The 18705-nt window shown below is 43.4% G+C and overlaps 1 protein-coding gene across 3 annotated transcripts in view; it reads right to left on the bottom strand.

The window, feature by feature from the left end:
• The window catches only part of ARHGAP22 (Rho GTPase activating protein 22), a 163214-nt gene extending 144954 nt beyond the window's left edge, over positions 1-18260 (bottom strand). For 2 of the 3 annotated variants that reach the window (XM_030029737.2, XM_030029739.2), the window contains exon 1: positions 16261-16341. In XM_030029737.2, the coding sequence (XP_029885597.1) occupies positions 16261-16303 (43 nt within the window). In that variant the 5' untranslated portion in view covers positions 16304-16341. Of the gene's footprint in view, positions 1-16260; positions 16342-17660 lie in introns of those variants that run through there. The other variant, XM_030029738.2, reaches the window with a different exon arrangement.
• Positions 18261-18705: the final 445 nt, after the last annotated feature.

The following is an 18705-nucleotide window of genomic DNA, read 5'->3' as shown; positions in this document are numbered from 1 at the left end:
ATCCATTACCAAAAAGTCTCAGTGACAGCAACCTCCACTTCTATGGTATCATATACTTCCCCCTCACCCAGGCTTAAAAATCCACTCACCTTTTCTGTAACCATGCAGTAGGCACTCAGACTGGCCTCTGACTTCCCAGTTTTATAGGCAGAAAGTAGCATCACTTTGTTAGTCTTAAATTTCAGACTCAGTGAAAGCCCTGTCTGATAAGCAGAAGGGATTTTTTTTTTTTTTCCTCCATTTCTCTGAACTGCTAAGGTAAGTTCTGCTACTCTCAACAGAACTGTGAATAACAGGTTTTGCCTTGTGCCTCAATCAAGAGAAATTAGGTTTCAACCTATAACTATTTCCTGCTGCAAGAAATTAAGGTTTTATTTTGGGTTTAGTTTAACTTTAAAATTTAATTTAAAAGTTTAAATGTTATAAGAAGTCCTGATGCAGTATCATAGCTTTTTCAGAATAACACTTCCCTTATTTTTAGCTGAAATACCTTGCTGAATTTAACCTGAGCACATATACAGCATTAGTCCTACATTAGTGAAGTTTACCAGAGAAGTTTACCAGCAAACTTTGGATTCACTTAAGCAATCCAGCAGTCCTCAATTCTGATTTTTATGTAGCCAAAACAATAATAAAAAAAAAATCTTAACACAGAATTCACTTAAAATCAGGCTTTGATGTATCCAGGCTTATTCTCTAAGTTTACCCACTCTAGTCTGAGCTCTCACAGACAGGCATTTTCATTCCAACAAAATATATAAAGAACAGCTTTTCACCATGAAGCCAAGAACCTTATGCCTTAATATATCCCTTTCTGGCAACACAGTGCCCTCTAGCAGATGATTACAAAACATACCAGAACAACTTCATCTCCTCCCCCCGCCCAGAAATGGTGGATCCCATTTCATGTGCATGTAGTAAGAAAACAGTCTTTTCACATTTAAATCTCTACTGCGGAGGCCCATAAGGATTTAGCTGAAGGAATCGCCTCTGCCCCGTCCCAGGCCACATTTTACAACAAGGACCAAGATTCTGTCCCAGATTCTTTTCCACATTCATGTTACAACGTATGTTGTTACAAGAACAAATATCCCAGGAATTTGCTTCTCCAAATGGAACTATAATGTTTCTTAGGCAACATCTTGGCTATTAACCTAACCAATTAGTCTAATAATACCAAAATCCATACTTCAGTAAGCACCTCACTCATCTCCACACTCAAGCAGCTCAGCACTCTACAGATTAAATGTGCAAGTCCTAGCAGTTTCCAGTTTTCCTGACTTGCATATAGTTACATAAACCCTCTCCTACTTCACATCTCCTCCTAAAAAGAAATTAGATTTATTTAACTGGAAATCTGCTACCTTTATTTTAACATCTATATCAACACAGACCTCACAAAAAAACATCTAGCTTTTGAATAACCCTAAGTACGTTATCTCTTACTTCTGCTCACACACCCTTTGGTGTTATTTGTACAGTTCTACCCAGTAATTATTTATTAGAGTGAAGAGTTAAGGCTTTCGTGATTGGCCGCTGGAGAATGTATATCTTCATATTTTTATTTTAAGCAGCACCATGTCTTAGTTGCAATGGTTGTTAATTCTTCATGCTGTCTTAGATTTCTATTTCCTTAGAGTTTCTAGTCATGACTATAATAGTTAATTTCATTAGGGAGATACTTAGCAACCTCATCTGTAAGTCAACAACATGGATCAGATAGAAATGTTTAGCTGGCTATTAACAGCATTGATGTTTATATTGCATGCTCCACAGAATACAATAATTGCATAGAGGTCAGAAGGAAACTTTTCACGGATGAGCACAGCCTGCCTTTAAAGCAGCAGGTACCTCACACTACTTGGATCAAAATATCTGCTTTGATAATCTGACCCAGTACATCAAGTCCCTGATTCTTAATGGTAGATACGTATTCTTAGTGCTCATCTATTTGACAGAATTATGGAATTGGCAGAGCACAAGGAAGAAAACAAATCAATAAATCACTCACGACAACTCAGCAAGTACTTTACACGCTCTAGAGTTCTGATCCAGTAATGCCTTTTCAATACCACTCAGTTTGGTTTTGCTCTTCACATTTTCATTAACTGATTATTGATTCAGCCATACACATAAGTTCTAAACAGAAATCAATGTAGAAAGGATTCAAGCTCTGCTTGGAAAAAGGTTTAGGATTCATTTGCATAGCACAGCAGTACTGAAATGCCAACTACAGCACATACCCACTCAGAAGCAGGGAAACAAGGCAATTACAGCACAGTAAGATTACAACAGACCAGGCAGACCCATATCCTTGCTGGCCCCACAGGTGGCACTAACAATGAGGCAAGCCTGTTTTGGGGGATGACAAATCATTAGAAGGCAAGAACCAGAATTGCAGACCTTGAAAATACTCCTGTGACCAAAAGCGACACCAGCATATGGAAGTTCTCATATCTAGATGAAGATGGGAGGAGGAATACGAAGCAAAGGCAGCAGGGTGACAATCAACGCCAATTGTGCAAATGCCCGGGCTACACTAAATAAGCTCCCCATCCAAAACCCCACATTTGATTGCCATGTCTTTAATAGTAAACTCAAAGATTATCCTAAGGAGCGGATGGACCAAATCGGATGGGGCCATGCTGCCATTCCTTACAGAGATAGCAATCCCTATCCCCATCCCAACTCAGCCCTGTCTAAAGCTACTATTTCTCCATTTCTCTTCCTTGCCCCATTAACAGAGCACCATACACTTCTACAAGACTTCCCCTGCAACCCAGACCTGCCTCCAAGCAATATGCACATTCCTGTTCTCATCACTTCTATTTTCTACCTTAAGCATGCACATAACAAGAGACAACTTCTCTTCCCTATCCATACTATCCCCCTTTCCTGAACTCAATACTGCCTGGCAACATTATACAATCTCTTCTGCTCTCCTGCTGCTGCTCACAGCTCTGAACATCACTACAGGTCTCTGCAATCCGTAAGTACCTACTGAAATCAGGGACATGGAAATCAATCAAGTCAATGCAACTCAATATCAGTTAAAGTTGTAATCTTTTGAAGTTTCATAGGCAGTTAGCTTAAATCAATATAGCCATTATAATTGATTCTGGCTGACAAACTGTCCTACAGTGAAGGCACTTTGCTCTAGTGTTTCTTCAGTCTAATGACATACTGACACTATGTATTATTTCTGATACAGTGTTTGTTTAAAGTACTAGCCACAAAGGGAAGTGGCTTCACATACTATAAACAATATTCTCAGTTGTTTTATTTAATTCAAACTTTGCCTCAAAAATGGATGCACTGAAAACACAAGAGTCACATGCCTTAGAAAAAGATACTGCATGTCCTTTCACCAAATCATAGGGAATAAAATACTTGGTTTAGATTTGTTTTCTGTGTCTATTACACATTTGTGTTTGGATTTGATTGCTAAGATAGCACAGCCAGTGAGCACAAATGAAACCAAGACACTTCCTCAACACAGTCTGAGAATTTAGCATCTTGAAACACAATAAGCAAAGAAATTAAAGGCAGAATGTCTGAAGTGGTTGGTGATGAGATGTGTTTAGGCAACTGGAAGGATATCAGTTACAAGAAACTGGCAAGGGCTTTGAGTTCCCTCAAGCCAAATAGAGTAGCAATCTGTATAGAGACAAAAGGGTGCTGCTACACAGCCACGTGGCTGCTCACATTTTGTGACCTGGAGGACACCACATTCAGAAACACTACCACAAGAGCAGGTTGTGCTCCATTACTTCTATTCAATAAAGCTATACCTGTCTATTCTGAACATTTTATAGACCAAGACAACGTGCTGTGTTCTACTTCTTTACCTTGGTTTGTTTTTCTTTCAGCCAAAATAAAAATATGAAAGGATGTTTTGCTCTAGAAAAATCATTCTTCATGGCCACCCACCAGATATTGCTGAAGAAAATGAAAGGAAAAATAAATGGGTCTGGAAACCCATAGCTTTTTCCAAGAGAAACCATACATGCATTATACTAGAAGCAGTTCTGTAACCTTGCTGCCCAACTGAAGAAAAAGCAGGGAGACAATTGGCTTTACTTATGTTTGTCTAGTAACCTGTATTTTCTGCAATGGTTGGAATACCAGACTGCACATACCAAAGCAGGTAGGCTTGCCAAGAAAAGATTCTTACAGTCTGAAGGAAGGATCTGTTTGTACAAATGTTTACTTGATATTATTAACTTCCTACGAGAACAACTGCATTCCTGAAGGCCACTTCATAAATCTGAAATCCAACATAAACTAGTATAATTTCACTCTCAGATGAGGGATAAGTGCTGTTAGAAACTGGCGGTACATACAGGGTAAAATACCTTTCAGTCCTTACCTGAAGGGCAGAAACTTTGATTATAGATATTTACATACAGGTAAGACACATTCTGTTAAAAAAAAAAAAAAATCCAACCAAACAAAAAAATCCCACACCAACCACACAGACAGCCTTTTGAGCAGAAAGAGCAAAGAGATGGATGACAGAAGATCTGAATAGCAGGGTAATGACTAAAAAGCACATTTCGGCTACAGAGCACAGCTATGGCCAAAGAATTTGAGCCAGCCTGAAGGATTCTGACAAGAAATAAACTATACACTGTAGCAGAAGATGCATCAGCATCCCCAAAAAGGAGCCCAAATGGATTGGGAAACAAAGACTTGTTCATGAAGGAGCACCCTGTCTCCAGAACGCAGGTTCATCCCCTCTCAGAACTCCTAAGACCAATAGCTGAGGGTTCTGCTTTCAAGATGTTTGCTATTTTACAAGGTTATCATCTCCTATGTCTTTTGCACTGCCTCATCAGTCAGTGGTCTTTCACCGGCAAAAACGAAAGAGAAGGGAACTGCACATGCACCAAGGAGTTCTGAAGAATAAAACTAGACTGCATAAATTCTCCACACCAGCATGTTTTAAGAGTGGGTACACTGACAGTACCTGGCAGAACGGGAGGCAAGATTTCCTGCTAGCTAGCAGGTTAACACGCCCGAACAACACTGTTGTACTACAGATACCGCATCTGGTACTGAAAGCTGTGTAGCCCTGCCATGCCATAAGCTCATGCAGAGCAACACACATTTAAAGTTGCCTATAGCCTTTCCAGAGTCATCAGAGCTGGCTCCAATCTTTGCCTCAATCTTCAATAAGCATGCAGCATTTCCTTCGTAGAACATGTAGAAAAACTACACCTGTTTTCCATTTACAGTGGAATTACAGCATATACAGAACACGGTCAGAACCAAGAGGCAAAGACACACTAGTTTGAGGGCAGTTGCTTCCTGACTGGGATGAAGAAATTAATCTTGGTCTTCTTTGTAGTGTTCAAGGTAACAGTCATAACCTTTTACCACCTTAGAAATGGTATAGTCAGCTCTGTATAAGGCATGTTCTAAATCAGAAAAATAATTTTATACTCCAGTGACCTGTGCAATATGACCATAAAAGCCACTTTACTGATCAGAGTTACTGTGCAAAAGTATGCAGGTAGCACACCTAAACAAGGCAGTGGGGGGGATCAGGCTGAAGGAAGACAAGAATCAGCTTCAAACTTAGTTATCTTTTAGAATGACACAAACGTTCAAGGCTTCTGTGAAATATGCTAACAGATGACCTGGTAACATCTTGTCTTTCTTGCATCAAAGAACACACATACAGTAGCACACACTGATACACATTAATGCAGGGCCTTTCCACAAGTCAAGGAAAACTCATGTCTATTTGATAATTACTGCAACCCACCCCACACAATGAAAAAAAAAACCACATAGTCAGTGGGATAATTTAGCCCTTTACTCCTGAAGAACAATTTACATTCGTCTTCAAACTATTGTTACGAATTCATGGCATCTTGGACTCCAGATCAGATAAGGATTTTGGCAATCCATCACTGCTATCATATAGGTAAAGGGGCATTGGTTTGTTGGTTGACCTTTCACTCCAGCTCCGGAGACCTCATTGACCTCTGCACACTTCTGACCTATTTTACAAAGAAGTCGCAAACTTATTTTGCTGTCACCAGCAGCAAGACAACCAGCAAGTCTCAACTCCACAGAATCATCATTTAAAGAGTTTAACCTTGTATTTTCAAATGGATTTGAATTACTCCCTCAGGTTGTGGGAATATGCCGGGGGTTTGGCACCTGCCAATGAATAAACCTTAAATTCTGCAGGTAACCTGCCACCAGCTGTTCACAAGAGTGCCCTATAAATACATAAAGCTATGCCAGTCTTATCAAACAACTAGCATTAGATCATGGATAATTGCCAAGATGGAAGGGTGATGGCTTGATTCTTTCTACTACAACAGACCGACCTACTGATTTACCACCTAGTAAAGTGAAACATTTTATTCTAAAAAGCACAATGAATTGTGGGAAACCACTGAGAACTGTCAGCATTCAGATGAGGTAGCCTGCATCTCCTGTGCAGAGCTGGGGAATTTGGCTAGGTCTATATTACAAAGTAGTACAGCACACTGGGTGGAACAAGTAGGGAGGAACAGCTGGTACCACAGACCTACCATCTACACAACACTTATTTCAGGGATTTTATTTGGATTGACTATAGAAGCATACTGCACACAGAGCACATTTTCACTCAGAAGTAATCCAAGACTATGCTAAAACCAACCAAAGCACAGTAGGTAAGAAAGATCAGGAGATCTGCTTCAAAAGCATGCCATTGATCCAAACCAAAATGGATGCTTATGCAGACAACCCGAACCCCTCCAAATGAAGACAATGGACAGGATCTGCCTACTGACCCAGTAGCTTAAGCTAAGGACAGAGGCACACACTTGGTAGAACAGACAGTAGATAGTGATGCTTTTAGATATTATAGTAGTAAGGACTAGTAATTATAACTGTCTTCATTGAAGAGTTTAAATCTTAGCTGTTGAACCCAGCTGTTCCCATCTCTGGTTTTACTGCTCCCAGTGCATCTGAAGTAGCAGCATGGCTGCATCTGTACAGCGTGAATAAAAATGCATACAGAACAGGTAAGAGAAACTATTGCAAAGAAGTCTGTGATAGGACAAGAAATAAAGACATCATTCATTTAACACCCTAACTACTGGCTCTTTATTTCTCAATAGATGATACCACACTGAGGGGTGCAATGCTTATGCCTTCCTTTCAGTATCAGCCATTTTGCTACAGCAAAAAACCCAAACTCATGCAGCAGTATGAGTCAGCTTCTCTATGACAGAGTGCACAAAATACATTAGAGCACAACCATTCAAATTTGCCTTCATCGTGTTCCCAACTTTTTCTTCACTAACAGCGGCCTCCTCTCCCTCCTAAAAATAGAAGTATGAAGTAGATTTGCATAGCTTGCTGCAGGTCATATTTTAAGCATGCCATTTAGCATGGCTTTCTCCAAGTCAATGAATATAAACACAAAAGGTAAGAAACAACAAGGTGATGATCTTGTACTCCTGAGGCAAGGTTAGAGAGCTACAAGCTCCATGAATTGAACACTAGTCACTCAAGTAAAACTCACATGCTTCATTTATTTGTTAGGTACTGAAAGGGGGACACAGAAGCTGGAAGCCAGTTCATTATAGATTTATGCTGATCTACACCAATAGACAGCAGGTTCAGGTCAGCTTCAATACCAAGAAAGATTAACTAATTTTTATTCTTTTTTTTTTTTTTTTACTTTTTTTTTTTTGGAGGGGTGTGTATCAAGGATATTCTTACCTCCTCTTCTTGCTGACCATGAGTAAGCTCTGTAACCAGCAGGTCAGAGCCCCAAATTCAACCTGCTACGTTCTTTGTTATTGCAAAATCAGAGTTACAGACCATATTGACAGGCAGCCCAAGTACAGAAACCTGCTCCCAGCAAAAGACTGCCTTTTAATTTTCAGGTCCCTTTATCTGCACCACCCTCTGATAGTTCCCAGCTGGATCCACTGCAGACTGTTCAGAGGATAGATCAGCACTTAGGTCATAGCCATTTGGTGTGTTGCTTTAAAGCATGTCCACTTGTCACACAGAGTGGACTACAAAACTATCTAGCAAACCCAAGCACCAGCTTTCCACTCCCACTGAATCTGGGCAGAATCTCTTGAAAGCTGTACATCTTCTCCATCTGGTTGGTTAGAACTGCCCACCTGACAAGCACTGCTGAAGGCATCTCTGCTGCTGGCAAAGCTCTGTAGTTCCACGGGCGACCACGCTGAGCTACAGCTCACTGCTGCCAGAAGAGGGAAGTCTTACTCCCTTCTCCCTACACCCACACTGCTTTTTCCTTCTGCTGATACACCCAGCCTTATATTCCTACACTTCACTGACAAGGTGAGACCATTTTATAAGAATAGGTACTCACTGGAATGGCAGAAAGTTATCTGAGGGCTTTTTTCTTCCTGCTACTTTAGTGAGTCAAATCAGGTCACAGAAGGAAGACTGAATGAATACCTTGTACTCCCTCCGCAATCAGCAAAAGCCTCTTGTAATCCTCCCCACAGGTTTGGCTTTAAGACTTAATTTTTAATAGCCTTCCCAGCCGTAGTGGACTGAGGAGCAAACAAAAAATGCTGACCCTGATAACATTCAGATTGGAGCTGGGACTGTACCCTGAGCTCATACCACATCAAGTGCTGTGGAGTCCCGGTCAATACTGCAGCTCTTCAGCACTACAGATGCAGCACAAAAGTAGGTCTGCTGCAGTGTAACAACTCAAGCTAGTCATAGGCCCTCCAGTCACCCATGTGTTTATAATAAATACTAATGCCTGTGCCATGCCAAGCACATGGTCCATATTATTCAGACATTGCAGTGGCTGCTAGTATCACTAGCATCTTACACTGATGTTATGAGCACCAAAGATGTTTGTCTGCCACACACGATGGGATATCACTTCCCAAAATTATTCTGGACTGAAAAATAATCAAGAGTACAGAAAACTTTGTCAAGGCGTTTTGCCAGCAACTGGCTATAAGACTGAAGTGATATCATGGATTGACCACTTTCAGCGATAAACTTACCCGAATTCAGCCATAACATTACATTTCTCTTGTTTCCCTCATTCAAACATCAGGAAGGTATTAATTCCTACCCTACTTCTCAGGGCATAGCATTGAGCCAACAGTTCACCTGTTTGTACCTATTTTCAATATGCAAACAAAGCCTGCTTCCTTCTCTGTACAACAGGTGGCTATGTGACTTGCCCTACTGCTAGGGTTGATTTGGGGGACACAGGCAGAAGAAATCCAGGCATTCTTACTTCTTCATTAATTCATACTCTGAACCTAAGCACCCAATTTAGATTATTTAGCCATAAGTATCTGTAACAAGATGTTGCCGGTTAATAAGGTAAGGGTGGCTCCTCCTAAGCAGGAGGTCTGCACAGGATTAAGTATTAACCCTGCACCTATAGTTCCCCCAAAGAGACCATGATCGACCCAATCCTTTCCCCTGCAAAAGAATCGGTTCTCACCTTAGAACCAACGTATACAGCTTCCTTGTCATTTAGCTCCTTTTACCATAGGTTTGTTCTTTAAACTTCGATACCAGTTCACAGGATGACTATCTTACTGAAGCATAAATAATTCTTAACACCTGCATTTAAGAGGAAGGATATTACAAGTAACTATTTTCAACTGCAAGCGAAGACCTAGTATCTCTGCTCTTTAGCTCTTCATAAAGACCAATTTACTGCCTTTTGGGTACAAGGGACACACAGAAAAGCTCTGTGGAAGGAACACACATTAGAAGGACTGTCAGCAGCAGCTTTCCCCTCCCATCTTAGTTTTAAATACCTTAAACACACACAGGCCTGGGCAGAGCCTACGCATAGATCCTTTCCTATACCAACTCACCAGATAGCTCATACTGCAGCCTCATCAAGGGGCTTCCCCTCCCCACCACAGTCTGCAAGTGCCTTTACTGTTGCCTCAAACTACCTTTGCCCATAATGTAGGGAGCTGGAGAAAACAAATTAAGCCATTTATGCTGTTGTGCTTGCCTATCAGCTACCATAAATGTAAATGGAAAGGCAGCAAGGAAAAAAAAGTCATTCTGGTAGTAACCTTGCAATGAAGAGGAATACATTTATATAGGCACTAAAAGTAGCAGGTGCCTGTCCTTTCAGGAGAGAGCTGCTAGCATTTGTGGTGCTTTCACTGTGCTCTTCACAACCCTGCCAGTTTCACCCTGTACTCACTCAGTAGGTGTTTTACAAGTAATTAGATAGCCTATGGCTTTTTCATTTTTTTTAATATTTAATTAATTCCCTCCCCACAAGTTCTCTTCCCAGCAGTCCAGTTGCCCTCTGAGCTGAATTACTGCTCTTTCTCAAGGCCCTGCCCCTCCCCAAGAGGCAAGACCATGGCTCATTATTTCAAGTTCAGATTGCCTGTGCTTAATAAGGTGGTGTGTGCCTACAAACTTTTCAGGGCTTTTTCTAAGGAGAGTGATTTCCTGCCTGAGCCTTCAGGCAGGGACAGAAAGCTGCTACTGCCAAGAGCAGCACTTAATTCAGCACACACTGTGAATCCTATGTGGAAAGAGAGGGGCATCTCTACAGACATGAGAGGATTAAACCTTTGAGCAGCCTGGGTCCTTCTTCACGGGACACACCACAAAGCAAGAGTGGGAATCTGAACCTATCTCTGGAGGAATCCCACAAGTATCACTTTCTTGACCCCTTCTGTATATGCACGTGGCCACTGAACCAGGACAACAAAGTAATTACAGCACACAGTCAATAGTGCAGCTCACTACTGCACACCCCTGCACCAAAGCAGCACAGTGCCAGGAGACTGACCTGATACCAAGGGGCAGAAGTAATTCCCTGCTTCGTTCAGCTCCCTAGGGCTGGATATGGCGAGAGGGACGCTCAGCTCCCTCCTTGTTCACTTCTCCCCCACACTTTACCCTCTAGTCTGGGCCTATACCGTCTCACTGCCTTCAGGGCAGTTAATCCAGCAGTGCACCAGCTCCAGCCCCAATACCTCCCTCCACAGCCCCTGTACCATTGCCTTAGGATTTTAAACTCAACTCAGCAGCTTTATCTCACATTCGTAGAAAGCAAAAAGATGAAACCAACCCAGACCCACACCACAGGCAGGGTCACCACCTCCTCCTCCTCCCCAGTGACTCACAGACTCCTTCCTCCACCAGCTCACAAACTGTGAGCCATAAACAAAATCATATTTACTAGCACTTCATCCTAGCTTTTTACCCACATACCTTTCTAGCGCACAACTCCTGAAAACGCCTCTTCTGCCTCAGAGAATCACTCATTTAAGGAAGGGGTTAGTGAGCCTCCCCCTCGCAGCTGGGCTCCTCGTTAATGGTGGCTCTGCCATGCCAGCTGCAGCTAGTCACACTGATTGCTCCCTGCCCCGGGGGCTGGTATGCTCCCACCGACGCTGGTGGGCTCTCAGGGGCTGAAGGAAATGTTTGGAGGAGTTCACAGCTCCAGGGCTGTTTACTTTGGTTCCAGGAGGAAGAAGCTGGGTGTTACTTGCCTGGTAAGCTGGAGGTGCCAAGGTGCTGGCCTCCCACATGCTCTGGGATAGCTGTGTGCATGATCAGCCCCTCAAACCAGAGCTGCAGCGTGAGGCTGTGGAGGCATTGGTGTTCCTTTTTGCAGAGCTAAGAGGCTGCAGGTGCTAAGCTGTGGTTTGGTGAGGGGAACTAGACACGTGGGAGAGTTCCCCTTTTCTGCCTTTCACTGGCCAGTGAAAGGGGAGCTCTTCACACAGCTTGATTTTGAAGGGAATACAGCCAGAGGAGCTGCCTGCACTGAGCAGTCTCTGAGGTCCAGGACTTGCTCCAGCAGCGTGGTGCTGGTCTCTGCTGGAATTGGGGCAAAGGTGCCACCAGTTCTCCCCTAATGCCAGAGGAAAATAGAAACATGACAGTGAACTGCTGTTGTGCATGAGGCAGCAGGATTGCCTCCTCTCTGTGGAGGACTTGGACAACAGCCAGAAGCTGGACGGTTGATGTCTCAGCGAACAGGGCAGTCTGAGCATACTTAGAACTGTTTGGCTGCCTCTGGGTCTCTGTGAAATGTCTTTATTTCACTGTTCCTAATTTCTTCTCTGCCGTGTCCTTTTTCACAAACTGAGTTGCACACTGTTTCTTTTTCTGCTTTTTGTTGGAATCTCCTTTAACCACTGTTTTTTTTTCCCTTGATGGACCTCATCTCAGCTCTGCCTGTTGTACAGATTGTCCTGCTACCTGTGTCTGCTGCTGGGGTTGTGAGGTTGCCTCTTAGATGAGGTCCAACTCCTGGAACCTGAAGTGTGTCAGTGATACTGAAGAATTATTAACTGGCCAGCCCAAATATGACTCTGAACAAGCAGCATCTTCTAACAGTCAGAGGTCACCTTCACTGGTCTAAAAATGCCTAATTCCTGTTTCCTTAGATGTCATTCATCATCATCAAAGCTGATTCCTGAGCCTGGCAAACTCAGGATAGATGAGAACTCCTGAAAGCCATGACTGGTTGATAGCCTGCTGCTGTGATTAAGACTGTCTTGAAGAAGTGATTAATAATGTCGTTTCCTTTAGACAAGGAATCTCTAGAGGGATGACCCCAATCATCCTATGTTTCTGGTAGAGAAAAAAAGTTCCTAGAGGCATCCCCCACAATTTCATACTGTTCATCCTATTATGCTGATACCCTCCACTGGTGAGTTCTTAAGGAGGCAGATGTGTTCTGATGACAGAAAATGGCCAGTGAAAAGCTGTTGAATAAGAAGGAAGGATAATCCAGTATTTTTTCACATATACTAAACTTTGGGAAACTCGTTTCAAGCCCTGGCTCTGCCTTGGACTTTGTATGTGGCCTAGGGTTTTTCCCTAGTCCACAGAATGTAAAGGTTATCCGTGAAATGTGGCATGTGCAAAGGTAAATAAATTTTGAATTGTTAAGTTCTGAGATACTATGGTAGTGAATTGTTGGCCACCTAAGTAATGGATTAACATAAAATTATCAGTTCTGAATACAAATGTCTTGTGACTCTGACAACTTTGGAGATGTCGGAGTTAGCAAATAGTGCAGATCATTAGGAGTGGATCTGTTAGTTAATGGCAGGGAATTAATATCCATGCTACATATGCCTTTCAGGGGGCTCTGTTCTCGACTAGTTCTGTTCTGATCCTATGGACTGAATACCCGTTAGTGGCTGGAGAGTGGCTGCAGAGGTGCACTCCTGAAAATATCTTCCCACCTAGTTTAATCCAAAAGGAGTTCTGGTTTGTTTATTCTGAGACCCCTTCATGACATAACCAAAGTGCATTAAGTGAGGAGAATTAGATTTGTTTCAGAAGCCCACTTCTAACCCTAAAATGCTCATGTAGATTCCAAAGTGTACTACTATAATTCTCATAACTTGCTTTTGTATTAAATAATATACTTCCAGTCTGCAGAATTAAGGAAGTCCAGATTTCTACTGATTACTGCCTTATATTCTTCTATTTCCTCAAACTTGCATAATGCTGTCTCTTCATCTTCCTCAAATACCCAGTTCCTTCCACATCCCCAACAACCCAATACATTCTACATCCCTTAGCTTTTTGGCTGACTTGAATATATGTGTCCTCTTACAGGACAGCCAATATGTGTCTCGGATGGTCAGTTGGGCATTATCTTTCAGAACGTACATTTCTGTTGAGCACTATGTGACAGTTTTCCCTAGGTGTACAGATGTGGTTGTCTTTCCTTTGTCCTGTCACCAATTTTCTTTGAGTTTATAGGCATCAAATATATTTTGACACTCCTTTTCTGCTTTTAAATCTGGTTGGATTTAGCCAAGCAGCTCAAAAATTGTTAGGACAGAGACAGATGGAGAAATCATGCAATCATATATCCTTACTGCCATAAGAAAGCAGTTAAAATATAGGGTATTTGTGCTCCTGTAATCACACAGCACTTTCATTAAAAATATAATGACACCATTGCAAAGGCATTGAATACTAAAACTTAGCTGTCCTCACTGCAAGCATGTGACGCTTACATTGTAAATGTGCACACTCCCAGAGGGCTATAATAGTACTTTACCCTCTAAAGTCCCTCCTGGCAGCATTAGTATACACCATCCTTAGAAACGTTTTAAATATGCTAAAGCCCACTTTTCATTAAAATTGAATTATGACAAGTTTCAGAGAAGGAAAAAAGAGAGAGTGAAATAACTGTTCTACTACAGCCATGTGAAGGATACCTGAGGTAAAACCAGTTCATCTGCAGCAGGCTAGCTAGCCAAAATGTCTCCCATCACTTTTTCCAGGCTCTAAGTTTTAATTAAACAAACAAAAGTTTCATTATTATGACTGTGAAGAAAATTTTCAACATACTGTAACATATGTATGAGCATGCCACAAACAGCAATAATAGGTCAGAGAAGTGCAGATAATTCCATGTCAGACACCCATTAGTACAAAGTCCCTGTAAGGAAAGAAGGTTTATTCTTAGTATCTATACAACTGAGACAGACTGTGCTGAAGACACGAATATTGTAAAGAATCTATCATTTCAGCAGGCTAACTCTCTCACTATAGAGGGCAATCCCATCACACCACTTATTAAAAAACAAACGCATAAGCTTTTAGTCAGTCCAGCTTCCATTTCCTAGCACATTTAAATGCAACTGGGCAGGTATAACCTGTTTGAGACTTTTCACACCAAGGAGCAAATGCTTTGTTTCATTTTTTTCATCTCTTAAAAACAATGAAACAAAAATGCATTCCTTGAGACTGAAGGATATAGTCTGAAAACTGCTTTCCCTGCTCTCCATACTGAAAGTTCCTTTGCCTCCACTCTGGAAGGCAGTATTTCTATGCTCCATGACATAGAAAGAATTTGAAAATAGATGTTTTCCATTGCAGTCACTTATTTCAGAATCCTGGACTCTGCCAATTGCTGTACATAAAACACTGTAGATGAAAAAATAATGCAAAATCCATTCAGGCCTAGATGGGATGAATGTTTTTCCAGAAGGCCCATTTATGCACATTAAGATTTTCAGTCTGTGAGATTTTATACCTTCCTAGGTCTTATGAAAACATAAGGTACCTCTGAACGCATGTTTCTCAGTTGCAGATCTGAGCTTGCTGATGGAACGGCAAGGACTACATTACACTTGACAGTTACCTCTAATAAGGCAAATTATCTTTGTTCTCTACCATACCTTTCACAAATATTAAGAACTACACCCCAGATGTCAGGCTCAAGTCCAGACCTAGAATTTTCAAAAGCCTTTATGTCTTTAAAAAGCCTGAATGTCTTTAAACCCAGGAGCTTTCTTAAGGACCATCCACGAGTCAAACAAAAATGACAGCATCAGATGTCACAAGTGAATTTTTAAAGGTACATTCTCAGTAGACATTTGGAAATACAAGGGGAGCTGATGAAGCATTCCTGTTTGCACAGATGCAGGGATGCTGAAGCAAAGAGCTGGACATGCACACAAGGTGCTTTGGGTAATTCAACCACAAGAAATCTATACCAGATACATAAACATGCCTAGGTTCAGCTTTATTGCTGCCTCCTATCACACTCAAGCGAAAACACAGGCTGTACCCAGAGTATCTTTCCTTGTCCCTTCTCTTCATTCTGTCTGCTCAGAGAAGTCACACTGCCTCCCTTACACAGCTAAGTCCTCAACGGCAGAGCTAACAGCCACTACTCTGAGAAGTCAGCCAAGCTCACACAGAAGCTTGCAGCAGATCTCCTGCCCTTGTTGATGCTTACTACCAGCAGCACATTCTTGCAGCCTTCTCAATACTTTGCTTGCCCACCATATACCGCCTGAACCTTCATTAGCAATCCCAACGGAGAGTCCAGGGAGCATGAACCTTGCAAGGTGGGACACTTACCTTCAAGAAGCATTCAGCATCTTCAGCACTGCCTGTTTACAGCTCCTGTGAACAAGAACTATAGAAAAACCTTGCAGGATTAGGTCCTACTTGGTAACCTTTGTAAGAGGTTAACCAGTGCTTTGCCATGGCATTGCAAAAGTAGGAAAATTCATGAAGTTTCAAAAGCTACCAAGTCAGCTCTTTTCACGAGTTCTAAATTCACTCAGAAATAAACCTACCACTGCACAGTTAATGAACCAAACAGAACAAACCCTGAGAAAATGACATATACTGCTATAAATTGAAATTGAATCACAAAGGTAAACTACAGTTTGTACCCCAAGCAGCAGTAGCCCACAGAGATCTAGAATAATATCTGTCCCATAACTAGACTTCAATATATATTGATATACAACTTACTGTCTTCCAGATGAATTGAAGAAAGTGGAAGAATGGCAGGCATGCAATTGTGAAAGCTTGTGTTCTTTGCTCTGACACAGACTTCCTGTACCACTCTAGTTGCATCGTTTAACTTGTCTCATCAGAGCTGTAATAGCCCACAGGAATGCTGGATAACAAATATATTAAAGACTGGAAGAAGATTAGACACCCCTTAGAAGGGGGATGGCAAAGAGACAGCACCTACGAAAGACTTGCTGAACTTCTACAAAATTGTGTAATTAAAAAAAATAAGTACATATGACTTTACTGTGGGTGAGGCTGTACATATCTGATCCTGACACCTCCAGATGGCAGGAAGCTTCTTCCTTCCAAGATACTAACAGCTATTTAATGGGCTGTTGGTATTGTAAGGACTGTTTAGCATGTAATACTGCTTTTATATATATGATGCAATGTGACATTCAGCTGAAAGTATCTGTCTCAGAATCACAGCAGTTAGAACCAGTGACACTTTCCTATTTTATAATGCTGGCAAGGCTGAAGAAAAACCTATTCTTTACATACTCTTCTGACTGCATCTGCTTTTGCTCCTAAATGACATTAATCTAGCCTCTGTTTCCAACAGGCGGGAAGATACCCCTCTGAGGCTGTCATTAGGCTGCGAATGGCAACGATGCTCAACAAATGCCATGTCAAACGAGGAACTGGTGCTGCAGCAGATCACACCGCCAGAGCATCTCTGCCAGGGAAGCTGGAGTGGAGACACCGAATGTGCCCAGCCCCAGCCGATCGCTTCACAAACACTGCATACTACACCTCGCAGGTCTGAACTGCTGCTCAAAGCAGCTGTTGCAGACCCGGGGCAGGTTTTCCTTCCTTCCTTTGTCTTGCTCACAGCTCACACAGAACGACTTTCCCCACCTCCTGCTTCCAGCCCTGGAGGGATAACGTGCTACAGCAAACCGCTTCTCCAAGATGCTGCAGGTAAACTTGTCACAACTGTCTCCGGCTGTTATAATGAATTTCAGCACTAGAAACACAGCATCAGCAACCACCCCAAGGGTGCAAAGGCTCCGTCGAGTCCCAGGACGGAGTACAATTTTTGAATTATCCCTGCTGCTCAGCCCTGACATTGCAGACCACGTTGGTGAGCACAAGCATGGGTCCCGACCTCCCACGCTTCATTCTCCCCGAACCTCTGCAAGCGCCGCTCCCTCCCGCTGCCCTCCCGGGGGCCGGCTTCGGCCAGCGGGGCAGCAGCCTCGCTCTGCCGGGCGGCGGCCACTGCAGCTCGGGGGGTACTCCGGGGGCACTCCGCGGGCAGCGCTGGAGGCTCTCCGCCACCGCCGGCAAGTTTCCCCGTGCCGGTAGCCGGTCCCCCTCCCCGCAACGCGAGGCGCACGGGAAGGCACACTCACCTCTCCTGGCCTGCCTGATCTTGGGGCTCAGCATGCTCCCGGCTGGGCGCACCGCTGCCGGCAGCCTCAGCGACCGGCCCCGGCCCCGGCCCCGGCCGCCGCCCCGCGCATCGCCGCGCCCGCCGCTCTCCGCTCCAAGGCCACTTCGCTCCACTTCCAGCTCTAGCTCGGGGGCGACGCTTCACATGGGGCTAAATAAACCCTAATGCATTATTTATCCGGCCTCGAATTAATTCCCATCCCAACTAGGCATTAAGTGCCTCGGTAATTACTGTCGATAAATCACTAGCACGCAGACTCGAGGGCTGGACCTGGCTCCTTCTGCTAATTGGCCATGCATCAGTGTTATTAATATGCCTCTTTCAGGGAGCGGCGCTGATCCCGCATTCCCCCTCCGCATCTTCCTCTGGTCGCGCTCAACAGACGCTTTGACTCGACAAGGATCAGATCAGGAGCCGAATCTCTCCAAGCCCGAGCCGGGGGCGGAAAGGGCACGAAGCACACGCCGAGAAGCTCGCGCGTCTGATTAAGGTTGTGCGTTCAAGAAATACCAAGTGCGCTGGTCCAGAGGGCAGCGGCGTGCTGGGCTGCCTGCTGAGCACTGCATCCCTCCCGGGGAGGTATTCCAGTAAGAGCCGGGTTGCTGAGAGAGAAGCGACCCACTGCTCTCTGCAAGGAAGAAAAATCTCTCTTGCGTGCACTGACAGCCCGGCGGGATGGGCACAGGGGAATGCCATCACTCCATTTTAGCACCCATCATTTTTATTTGTACTCCTCACTAAGCTCTCCCTCACCTCCCCCTGGGTGGGAGGCAAAGTCTGCTGTCAGTAACGGGGGGGGGGGGGGGGGGGGGGGCGCGCGCGGGGAAGGACAAACATTTTATGAAACAGTAGATACTATTAAATAGTATCTATAAACTATAAATAGATACTTGGGTGAAAATTGAATCCGAGTAATTGGCACATCCTGCCCCTGGGCTGTTCTTAGCACAACCTCCTTCTTCACCATCCCCATCTGCCTAGCAGGTCCTTCTGCAGTGTAGAAA

The sequence above is a fragment of the Aquila chrysaetos genome, chromosome 11 (assembly GCF_900496995.4).
Source record: "Aquila chrysaetos chrysaetos chromosome 11, bAquChr1.4, whole genome shotgun sequence".
NCBI lineage: Eukaryota > Metazoa > Chordata > Aves > Accipitriformes > Accipitridae > Aquila > Aquila chrysaetos.
The sequence above is the reverse complement of the archived record's forward strand: the minus strand, read 5'-3'. Positions and strand labels throughout refer to the sequence as shown.